Raw genomic sequence first — 12,843 nt, forward strand, 5'->3', positions numbered from 1 at the left:
CACTATGCAATTGGAGATTGATTAGAGGTAGCATATAGTCTGGGCAGTGCCATTAATAATTTGGTACTTGGTACATGAAAGCACATAATTTGAAAGTTATCCTTGCTTTGATAGGGAGCCAATAATTTAAATAGTAGCAGAGATGCTTTTTCAAAATGGGATACTCTAAATACAAATCTAGCTGCTGTATATTGATGAGGGGGCTGTTACCTGACATTCATCCCAAAGTGCCTTTGGTTTGGGTAGGGAAGAGGAGATTGCAGGGAGTCATTCATCAAAGTTTTCACACACATTAAATTGTAAGATACTCATTTTATACCTATGGGCTACTTAGCATTTAGCATGCACTAAAGAGCTGATACTCAAACCTTTGGTGCTGTATTGAGCAGTGCCAGAAAAACATGGCTCAACATCAAGCTGGAATTACCAACCAATGCTCAGCACTAACAGCATACAAATTATATGTACACTGTTAGTTTTGAGCATTGGGTGGTAAAAGGGTCCAAACATTCCTGGTTCATTAGGCACAGCTCTTGTGTGTATGCCCAAGGATGATTGAACCCTTTCCTGACCCCACCAAACCCTTGCAAAATTCTATGGTGATCCAGTAGACCTCTTCCCAATCCCCCCCAACAACTCTTGCTAAACTCCATGGTGGTACAGCAGACCCCTTCTTGACACCCTCCCCATGCTTCCCTCCCCCTGCAAACAAAAATTATCTATGGTGATCCGGTGGACCCATGCTCTCAAGCGCCCCCACCACCAAAAAAACCTCCATAGTGGTTTAGTGACCCCCCCCCCCCCACCCCTCCAAATGCCTCGACAGTTGGAGGCAGGATCAACGCTTACTCCCTCCTGCCTCTGGGCCCACCCTTGTCAAAAAGGCTGTGCCCAGCCCCTGCCCGGTACATCCTGTGATGCACTGGGAGAAGCTTAGCACCATAAAAGGGGGGGGGGGGGGACTCCTTTTATGATGCTATGCCTCTCCCAGTGCATCTAATGATGCACCAGGCAGGGGCTGGGTGTTGCCATTTTGAAAAGGGCAGGACCAGAGACAGGAGGGAGTAATCATTGCACCTGTCCTCTTGCCTCCAACTGTCAAGGCATGTGGAGGGGTCGGGGGTCACTAGACCACATAGTGGTTTTTTGGAGGGCTCAAGAAGGGGTACACCGGACCAGCAGGGGTATTTTTCTTTGTGGTATGGAGGCAGTGGGGGGGGGTCAGGAGGGGGTCTGCTGGACCACCAGGGAGTATTGCAAGGTTGTTTTTTTTTGGGGGGGGGGGGGGGGTCAGGAAGGGGTCTGCTGAACCACAAGTGAAACCTTAAAGTTTGGGGGCAAGCGGTCAAGGGTCAGGGATTCACTGTTTAGTGCAAGCAGACTTCTCCCCAGAACAGCAGCTCAAAACCTGCTGTAAAATTTGGGGCATTAAAGGTAAGCACTCCTTTCTGAGCAATGCATGTAAACATCTGTGCAATCAGAACATTTTAATACTTATGAGCTTGTTGTAATACATTTGCATATGATTATCATTTGCTGCTACCATGAATTGTAAAGGTGATTCTGAACTCCTTTGTGTATTACTTACTAAACTGAATGCTAGACTGGCTAGAACTTGCCCAAATCAGAGGTTGATGCTCAAAGCTAACAACTAAGTCCATTAGTGCATGCTAAACTTTAATGAATTCGCCCCCAACCCCCCCCCCCCCCCCCCCCCAATTAACGCTCTAAATTAAGGATGACTGCTGGTACCTTACTTCCTTTTAAGTTTTTCCTCTTCTGGTTTATTTCATCTTCCCTCTTGGTTCATTATCATCCTCCCCCCATATACACACATTTTGACCTTCTCTCACTGTGCTTATGATCAGTTTTTGTCTTATTTCTTTTACACAGATTTTGCTATTGGAATATTGAAATTCCATAAAGTTGAAAAAAGTGTCTGTGGCACTAAAAACTAAGGAAACAATCCAAATTAAGGTAGGATGAGAACAGACATGATTTAGTTACAATCTAATTCTGTAAGTGCAATGGAAATGCACTTGCTGATGGTAAAAGTTTGGAAGTTGTGACTAATCCTTGCCCAACATTGATGAAAAATCTTCACAAGCAGGTAATTTACTGGCCTGTACATCTTACTAATTCTTCCTTACAGTAGGGTTATCTACTGTCCATATTCTGTTAAGGCCATTGGCAAAGGATGCAACATTTTTGTTAATTACTGGCCTATAACCAAAGTATATTACTTATTTAAACTACTGGTATATGTATAGAATGTTTGTACATTTGGGAAGCTTGCCAGGTGCCCTTGGCCTGGATTGGCCCAGGTTTCGTGGACAGGTTGCTGGGCTCGATGGACCCTTGGTCTTTTTCCAGTGTGGCATTACTTATGTACTTATGTGTGATAGCAAAGCAATTGTAAGAATATTGGGAGATACTTAAGGTTAGTGGGAGTTTAGACCTAAATACAGTACAAAGACAATTTCTGCTGCTAAGCTAGAAGATCAGTGACATTTAGTTCAGATGATTTATGGGCTCATTTTGAAAAGAGAAGGATGTCCATCTTTCGACATAAATCGGAAGATGGACATCCTTCTCACAGGGACGTTCAAATCGGTATAATTAAAACCCGATTTAGGACATCTCCAACTGCACTCTGTCGCAAGGATAGCCAAAGTTCAAGGGGGTGTGTTGGAAGCGTAGCGAAGGCGGGACCTGGGCGTGCCTAACAATTTGGACATCCTTGACCCATAATTGAAAAAAAAAAAAAAGGACGTCCCTGACGAACACTTGGACGTTTTCACCCAGACGTTTTTCTTACGACTAAGGCACAAAAAGGTGCCTGAAATGACCACATGACCACCAGAGAGAATTGGGGATGGCCTCCCGTTACTCCCCCAGTGGCACTAACCCCCCACCCTCAAAAAACATCTTTAAAAATATGTCGTGCCAGCCTCTATGCCAGCCTCAGATGTCATACTCAGTTCTATGACAGCGCATGAAGGTCCCAGGAGCAGTTTTAGTGGGTACTGCAGTGCACTTCAGACAGGCCCATACCCCCCCCCCCCACCTGTTACATTTGTGGAGGGAACAGCAAACCCTCAAAAACCCACCACAGTCCCACTGTACCGATATATAGGTGCCCCCCTTCACCCCTAAGAGCTATGGTAGTGGTGTACAGTTGTGGGTAGTGGGCTGGGGGGTTGGCTCAGAACAAGATAAGAGAGCTATGTTCCTGGGAGCAATTTATGAAGTCCACTGCAGTGCCCCCTAGGGTGACCGGTTGGTGTCCTGGCATGTCAGGGGGACCAGTGTACTACAAATGCTGGCTCATCCCACGACCAAATGACTTGCATTTGGTTGTTTTTGACATGGATGTCCTTGGTTTTGAAACTCGCTGAAAATCAAACGTCCATGTCTAGGGACGACCAAATTTAAGGATTTGGATGCATCCGATGGTATTTTCGAAACGAACTATGGACGTCCATCTTGTTTCAAAAATACAGGTTTCCCCGCCCCTGGATTTCACCATTTTGCAAGGTCGTCCAAATCGCAACTTGGATGTCCCTTTCGAAAATGCCCCTCCATGTCTATTAAAGTTCGGATCCCCATTTTCACCATTTTTGACCTAATAGACCATGACTTTGTATTGCTTAAACTTTTGAAGATTTTTGGGATTTTTTTTTTTTTGAAAAGGTAGATGTTATATAGGTAAAACATGGTGATAATAGGTTATAAAGTGGAGTTTGGCAAGTGGGATATCAAAAGGATCATCACGATCCCTATTCTTATGTATCCTCAATAAACATTATCTACAATCCCTGGGACTATTACTTGAGTTTATGTGAACTTTACATTATGCTTGTACAGATGATATCCAAATGATGGTTCCCATTATTGAATAACTTGAAGATGCTTATGAGTTACTAAATACCTTTTTAACCTTTGTTCAGTTGTAGATGGACAACCACTGGAAGATACTGATAAAGACCAGGATACTGTAAGGTTGGAGAAGTGAAGGTGCAAATACCCCGAAAGGATCCAGTAATAAATAGAGCTTCAATTTATTCACCATTGAGTGTTTGAAGTTTAGAGGGTTTAATAGAGTCAACTTATGAGAATGGAAAGTAAAGTTACTGCTGTTAAAAATTATTTTGTAAAATTAAGATTGGTTTCTGATCTTATCAGTCAGAAACTGATCTGAGACAAATTATTCAGGCAAGTAGTGATCTCTAATCCTACTACCGCAACCTGGCATATTTAGGTCTGACAAATTATTCAGGCAAGTAGTGATCTCTAATCCTACTACCGCAACCTGGCATATTTAGGTCTGACAAAAAGCACTGGGTTTCAGCTGGAAAAGGCCTACATATCTCTCCGAGGAACTAGAAGAGGAGACTATACTTGAAGATGATGCAGAGTTGACACTAAATAAAACTGAAGTTGAAATTTGGGAAGAGGATACAGAATGAAAATGATCACCTTATTGATTTGAATGTTATGAAGTCACAGACACTTAAATTGAACATGAGTGAATCCTCAAAGTCAGAAGAGATTTTAGAATCAACAGACACAGCGGAGTGGAACCTGGAAGTGGAGCATTACAATTAATACAGACGATTGGAGAATTCATGTGGACCAAATGCACCAACATAAAGGCGGCATTAAATCTTCTTTAAAAGAGGCCAAGGGCTATCTTGACAAACTTCAGAATTAAATCAGCAAAACCCTAAAGAAGGTGGCCAATTGAGAGAAGTACATAAACAATCAGCTGGAACCACTTAGTCCAGGTGGCACATGCCCAAGTGAGCAAGGCAAGAGATCACTACCAACATGCAAGCGGAGCAGTCACAGACAGGGCCAGAGTTTTGGCTGAGATCAGTGAATAATTAGAAAAAGCAGAGCAGGAAATGGAAGTAGCATGACTGATGGAGCTCCTTTAGTGAAGATTAAACAAGCCTTAACAAAGCTCACACAAGAAACAGTTCAGGTGGATATTCATATCAGTGAATATATGCTAAGAATGATATCCAAGTGACAGAACTGCAGAACATGTGGAGTAGGGAAGAAGCGCTGTGGGTTAAACTGGAAAGAGGGAAAGGAAAATGTATCTATATCGGAGTGATATACAGACCACCCTTACAGTCGGAGGAAATGGACAGGGACTTAATTGAAGACATCCGCAAGATAGCTAGGAAAGGGGAAGTACTACTGATAGGTGATTTCAATATGCTGGATGTTGATTGGGGTGTCCTGACTGTGTGGCTGTCTAGAAGCAAAGAAATCTTAGATTCCCTACAAGAAGAATTGTTCCGGCAGTGGGTGACGGAACAGACATGGGATGGAGCTGTTCTGGACCTGGTGCTTACGAATGGAGAGTACGTTTCTGACGTCAAGGTGGCGGACCATTTGGCATCTAGTGATCATTGTATGGTATGGTTCAATATTAAAACAGAAGAGAGGGCTCATTTGAGATTGCAGGTCCTGGATTTTCAAAGGAACTAACTTTGCCGAGATGGGGAAATTTCTCAAGAAATAGTTAGCGGGATGGGAACAGCTGAAGGATGTAGAACAACAATGGACAAGACTGAAAGGAGCTATATTAAAGGCAACTAACCTTTATGTTTGAAAATTACATAAGAGGAAAAGAAGGCCTCTCTGGTACTTGAATGTAGTAGCTGAAAAGATAAGGGGAAGGAGGCTAGCCTTTGCACGTTACAAGACGTCTCAGAAAGATGAGGACAAGAGAGAATACCTAAATAAGCAAAGAGAAGCTGGAAAAGCTATCAGGAAATCACAGCAGCAAATGGAGGAAAAGATAGCTAATATGGTAAAGTTGGGGGACAAGACCTTTTTCAGATATATAAGTGACAAGAAGAAGGGCCATAATAGCATTGTGAGGCTCAAAGCTGAGGGAGAGAAATATGTGGAAGATAAGGATAAAGCTGAACTGCTTAACGATTATTTCAGCTCTGTGTTCACGAATGAAAGAACGGGGGGTAGGACTGCAGAATACAAAGGCTAAAGGTGATGGATGTATGGTAGACCAAGACCCGTTTACGGAGGACTGTGTTCGTGAGAAGCTCGCCAAACTAAAAGTAGACAGAGTGATGGGGCTTGATGGGATACACCCAAGGGTGCTTAAGAGAAGTTCTGTTGGCTCCGCTGACAGACCTCTTCAATGCTTCCTTAGATTCTGGAGTGGTCCCAGTGGACTGGAGAAGGGCGAAAGTGGTTCCTCTGCACAAAAGTGGAAGTAAGGAGGAGGTTGGGAATTACAGACCTGTCAGTCTGACCTCGGTGGTGAGTAAGCTAATGGAAACGCTTCTAAAGAGGAGGATTGTGAGCTTTCTTGAACTACATGTAATGCGGGACCCAAGGCAGCATGGCTTCACTAATGGCAGGTCGTGTCAGACAAATCTGTCTTCTTTGACTGGGTGACCAAACAGTTGGATGTAGGAGGGGCGCTTGATGTGGTATATTTGGATTTCAGCAAAGCCTTTGACACGGTTCTGCACAGGCCACTGATAAATAAATTGAGTGCCCTTGGTATGGGACCTAGAGTAACGGATTGGGTTAAAAATTGGTTGACTGGTAGGAGACAGAGGGTAGTGGTAAATGGACCTTGCTCTGAAGAAAAGGATGCCGTCAGTGGAGTACCGCAAGGATTGGTCCTAGGGCCAGCTCTTTTTAACGTCTTTGTAAGCGATATTGCGGAGGGGCTGTCTGGTAAGGTTTGTCTCTTTGCGGATGATACTAAACTCTGCAACAGGGTGGACACCCTGGAGGGTGTGAATGACATGAGGAAGGACCTAGCGAAGCTAGAGGAATGGACCGATATTTGGCAACTAAGGTTTAATCCCAAAAAATGCAGCGTCATGCACTTGGGTCACAAAAATCCGAGGGAACGGTACAGTATAGGAGGTGAAGTGCTTCAGTGTGCAAAGAAAGAGCGGGACTTGGGGGTGATTGTGTCTGATGACCTTAAAGCTTTCAAACAGGTAGAAAAAGCAACGGCCAAAGCCAGAAGGATGCTTAGGTGCATAAAGAGAGGCATGACCAGCAGGAAAAAGGAAGTGATAGTGCCATTGTATAAGACTCTGGTGAGGCCCTATTTGGAGTACTGCGTGCAGTTCTGGAGACCACATCTACGGAAAGCTATAAACAGGATGGAGTCAGTCCAGAGGGCAGCTGCAAAATTAGTAAGCGGTCTTGAATGCAAACTTTATAGGGACAGGCTTATGAACCTCAACATGTATATGCTGAAAGAGAGGAGAGAGAGAGAGGAGACATGATAGAAACATTTAAATATCTCAAGGGCATTTATGTACAGGGAGAGAGCCTTTTTCAAATGAAGGAGAGCTCTGAAATGAGGGGGCATATGACAAAGTTAAGAGGGAATAGGCTTAGGAATAACCTAAGGAAGTATTATTTCACAGAAAGGGTGGTGGAGGCGTGGAATGGCCTCCCGGTGGAGGTGGTGGAGTCTAGGACTGTTCCAGAATTTTAAAAGGCATGGGATAAGCATGTGGGATCGCTTAGGAACAGGTAGAATTGGGGGTTACAGAGGATGGGCAGACTGGATTGGTCATTTGGCCTTTATCTGCCGTTATGTTTCTATGAAGTGGAACATATTTTGCTGCAGTTGAAAAACTTAGAGATCCAAGATGACCAGAGATATGTATGACATGATTAGTGCTTGTTAAGGTTTTAGGTGCACTTGGCTGTCTGATGGAGATGGATCTCTGATGTTCCTTTTCTTTATCACTGTAGTTCCTATTTCCTTCTCTCTCTCTCTTTTTTTTTTTTTTTTGTATATAAGGAATTGTAAACCACTTTGATAACCTTCCCCTAAGCGCTATAAGTACTGAATAAACTTGAACGAGACTGTCAGATTGCAAGTCATCCAGAATGCTGCAGTCAAGGTCATTAAGAATACAAGCTGCATCACCTACCAGTTTGACAAGGGATAGTTCATTTCAGTTGTTACTATCCATAAAGTAATTTGGGAAGGGGTAAGCCGAGGTTAGGTGAAGTATGTGACTGCATGTTTCATGTGTTGAGATCATAAAATGGCATAGTATTTGAAATTACGTTGATTGAAGACCGTAAACTAGCAGCAACAAAGGGCCAGACATTGAAGGGTATGACACCACAGGAATGAAATATATTTCCAAAGGCGTTAAAATTGGAAAGAAATCATATTTTTAGAAAGAAATTGAAATCCTGGATCTGTTCCTTTTTTCTAAGATCGGTTTTAAGGTTTAAAGTACCTGGGTAATCATATAGTAGCAGCATGAACTGCTATTATAGATTTGATGCCAGAAGAATAACAGGAAGAAATTTCACGGATGGACCGCAGTTGATACAATACGTAGATAATGAATGCTAGTTAGGCAAATTAAAAATGTGTAATTATCTCTGTTGTAATGTACTTCAAATGTTATAGAGAAAAGTGAGGGCTATAAGTCCTATTTAAATTAAATTAAAAGATGCCTGTTTGAGAGCAAAAGCTGTAGTTGGCTGTTTAACACACAGAAAAAGAATCCCTAGTAATTGTGAATAAATCCTAGCTCTGGTTCTATTTTAATAAATGTATTACACATTCATACACACACATGTTTAACTAGATATAGGACATACCCCCACACAAGATGCTCATTTTCTTACCTCTTCAAGGCCTCCAAGTTTTGTTCTCAGCTCTCGAATACAAGATTCTGACTTGTATTTTCTGTCTGTGAGATCTTTATTGGCAGTTTCCAGCTCAAACACTCTACTTTCTAAGTGCTGCACTTTTCTATTACTAGCTGTTTCCATCTCCTTCCTTTGCTGGTCACATTGAATTTGGTACTGTGTTTGAATCTAAGACAAAGATACAAAGTGCATTCATGACACAAAGCTGTGAGGGCAAAAATCAAAAAGTTTTTAAAGAGGTTTTTCTCTTGTTTTAGAAATTCTGTTGCTTGCTTTCCTAGACATACTGATGGGTTTTCATTCCTTTCTTCCCACACAGAGCAGTTATAATACATGAACTCACCTGCAGAGCTTTTGCTCTTTCAGTGGCTATTTCTTGAGTATGTCTGTTGGCCAAAGATGAGGTCTGCGATGTCCATTCATTTTGCAGTTTATCCAGTTCTTTACTTTTTTGTGCTAGTGCCTGTGTTATTAAACAAGCATTGGGTATTATCATCATCTATCTATATAAAAGGCAACCCCAACGTTCTGAAGCCTCCACGGAAGTTGAGGCGCCCCAGATATCCGATGTGCCCTGGAGTGTCTGCACCGCCCTCGCGTCAAAACGTCATGACGTCGAGGGCGGAGCTATAACACTCGAGGCCCGAAACCAAAACGCCACAGGCACGGCGGCGCAGCAAAAAAAAAAAAAAAAAAGCCTACCCACACACAGCGACGCCAACACCGAACAAGGCAAGTAGCTCGGAGGGAGGGGGCCCCTTGCTAGCGCCCGTTTCATTGCCCTCAGAAACGGGCATTTATTCCTAGTATTTTATAAAGGAATAAAAATGATTAAGGATGTGCGTGTGTTAATGTGCATTTAGAGCCCTGTTTACTAAGCTGTGTTATAGGTGCATTAGTGTCTAACGCACGTTAACCGTGTATGCACCTACAATATCCCTATAGGCACCTACATGGTTAGTGTGCACACTTATTGTAGGCGCATTAAAAACATTAACGCGCCTTAGTAAACAGGGCCCTTGGTTTGTTAAGATACTTTGAAAAAGTGTACAGATAAATTTAGACCAGCAAAAGACTGCGAACTTATCTTATATAATAAAACGCACCTCCAACATTCTGAAGCTGACTGCATGGCTGAGGCATTCCTGCTCTCTGTATCCATCTCCTGAATTGACATCACGTACTTCCAGGTTCGTCACAAGCAGAAGTGACCAACCACACGAGGTTTCTCGGCTTCAGAATGTTGGAGGTGCATTCTATTAAATAGGATTGGTCAGTTCCTTGAAGCACAGCCAGAGCTCAGCGTCCTGCACGCTCAGACACCAGAGAAAGAAAGGGGGGGGGGGGCCTGACACCAGAGAGGGGGGGAGGTATCTCTGTCACACACACTCTCTCAGTCTCTCTCTCACAGTCAATGTCTTTCTCTCTCTCTCACTCTCACACACTGTCTCACAGGAGTCTGTGTCTCACACACACACTCTCTCTCGCACACACTGTATCTGTGTGAAACACACTCTCTCTCACACTCTCACATACGCACTTGCACACACTCATTCTCACACACACTCTCGCACATTCACTCTCTCTCACATACACAGTCACTCTCACATACACTCTCTCAAACATACACACTCCGAGGAAAACCTTGCTAGCACCCGTTTCGTGTCAGAAACGGGCCTTTACTAGTAGCATAGATTTTACTCCTGCCAGAATTCTATGCCAAAAACACAAACTTCTGTGCAAAAAATTTGAAATTCTGCACATTTCTAACAATATTTTGGCACCCACAGCCATCTAGCTTTGTTCCCAGCCCCCCTCTCCCTGCATCCACACTTCATCCATCTTAAAGCCTCTCTGTACAGATACCATCCATATTTATTTTGTCCAACCCTCTCACCCGCCCCCCACACCCACACGTCACCCACCTTACAGCCCCCTTCATCCCTCCCTGTACACAGATACCAATTATCTTTTTCTAGCACCCTACCCACACACTCACCAGTGCACAGAGGGAATACCTTATAGGGTAGGAAGGAACCTCACTCTTTCCTGCCTGCTGTCACCTCTCTTGCCAGTACCACCACTTCTTCAAAATGGCTGCCAATATTTCCTGTGGCAGCCTCACGAGACGGCCACTGAGACTTCAAGCAGCAATTTTGAAGCCGCAGCGATACTGGCAAGAGCGGTGGAAGTAGGCAGGAAAGAATAAAAACGATTTAAATTGGCCAGGATCTTCTCCTGACCTTTAAGTCATTTTGAATATCAGGCCCATAAGATTTATCTTGTTACATAGTTGTTGCATGATCATTTTATAGCTCTATCATAAACCTATTTATCAAATCAACACTACTGGGCTAAAACAATGTAATAACTGCACCTTTATATATCGTAAATATTATGCATATGGTCAGTTATGCCTGAAACATCACATTTTATTAATCAAATTTTATGGGGCGAGTTGCTCGAGTGGATGGGGATTGAAACAAGGAGTGGAAGACTTACAAGTTGAATATGTTGCTCGTTTAAGTACTCATTGATCTACAAAGCGATCTGGAGTGTGATATCTTCAAACAAGATTAAAATGTTCAGATGAGGTGGACAGAAGTGTAGCAGACTATTAAGTGACTGGTGGTGTAACACCATGGAATGGGACTATTGATCAAAGTTTGACTCAATTCACAAATGATCAACATGGACGGTGATATTGGTAGTTGATCTGGGTATTTAGCGAGTAGTGAGGTTTAATTTGTATTAGTGAGTTTTGAGAGGGGTAATGATTGGGTTGAGTGGGGCATGCATGGTGAGAGAGTAAGTGGTAATTGATATATGGAGTAAGATTAAAAGAATGTAAATTTATAAAATGATTAATAAAATATGTTTCAGGCATAAACCTATTTATGAGACAAATTTTATTATTGTATACCCAACAGAAAACAGAAGAACAAAGTCCCTCGCAAGACACAAAAGTAACAAACAGCAAAAGTGACACCAAAAGAGAAATAGACTAGATGTATAAATAATAGATAATTTTAATTAAAACATCCAAAGACTCAACAGGAATCGTGTTTCGGCCACAATGGCCTGCCTCAGGAGTCTTGAAAATGGATGCCTTTTAGTGCTCTATTTCTCAAATGTCATACTAGAATTTAATGTGTCTCCTCTACTTTTTAACCTAGCACTTGAGCCTTGCTGATAACAATTAGCGCACCTGATCCAATATGTGGTATACCTATATCTATTGGGGATCTGACACTTAAAGGTATCTGTCTTCACTGATGATGCATTTCTCTTCCCCTCAAACCCCAATTCCCCCATTCTAGTATAACCCGGGGGTTTTTAAAAAGTTGCTTTGGTAATACTGGACTTTAATGTGTCACCAGAATGACAGCATAAAATTCCAAACTACATTGTTTTGGCAGATGGGAGGGTAAGCCTGCTTAGGTAGGGTGTGCACAGCTGCGTGTCTGTGCTGGTCATGATTTCGAATGAAAATAGCTTTAGCTAGCAAGTGTCTGAAAATATGAAAATGACAGTTGTTTTTGAGTGTGAATGCAAGTTGGTGCATTAGGCGTCAGAGAGCCAACAAGATTGTTAGGAGGCTCTACAGGGAAAAGCTGTGTTAAAAAAAAAAAAAAAAGTTTATACGTGCACAGATATAAAAACTTGCTAGAAATGATTAAATTAACTAGCAGGGAACAGTTTTAATCCAACCTGAGCTGCCAGTTTAAAAACAGATTAGCTTTGGTGACTGAACTGTTCAGTATTAACAGTTTGAAAAGGATGAATTATTTCTCTTGCGAGCAGCTCATATCGTGTTATAGGATGCTTAGCTAAAGACAGATTACTCTGCTTAGTAAAGATTTCTCTGCCAGTTAGGAGGCAGCCCACAGAACCGTGAGAAGACAGTATTCTAAGCTACATAGCCTGAGAGCTATTATTGCAGTGGTTAAAAACACTGCTCAGTAGGAACTTCTTCTGCTGTAAAATAAAAGTACAGAGTTAGCAATGAGCTCAAGGGTAAATAAGAAACCCTTTCTAAAGTGAAACAGTGCTCAAGAAAACCTAAAGTGGTGATCTTACCAGGCAGCATCATTGTGGGCAGTTAGCTTAGGGTCCCTGAATTATTAAATTTGTTTTTATTGGGTGGTTAGT

General features: G+C 42.5%; 1 protein-coding gene across 8 annotated transcripts in view; it reads right to left on the minus strand.

The window, feature by feature from the left end:
* LOC115463267 (spindle assembly abnormal protein 6 homolog) overlaps positions 1 to 12,843 on the minus strand; it is a 177,491-nt gene that overhangs the window by 106,509 nt on the left and 58,139 nt on the right. For all 8 annotated transcript variants that reach the window (XM_030193626.1, XM_030193625.1, XM_030193624.1 and 5 more), the window contains 2 exons: positions 9,035 to 9,154; positions 8,668 to 8,859 (listed from right to left, as the gene is read on the minus strand). In XM_030193626.1, coding sequence (XP_030049486.1) covers positions 8,668 to 8,859; positions 9,035 to 9,154 — 312 coding nt within the window. The remainder of the gene's footprint in view (positions 1 to 8,667; positions 8,860 to 9,034; positions 9,155 to 12,843) is intronic.

This window comes from Microcaecilia unicolor, chromosome 2, assembly GCF_901765095.1.
Source record: "Microcaecilia unicolor chromosome 2, aMicUni1.1, whole genome shotgun sequence".
Lineage (NCBI taxonomy): Eukaryota > Metazoa > Chordata > Amphibia > Gymnophiona > Siphonopidae > Microcaecilia > Microcaecilia unicolor.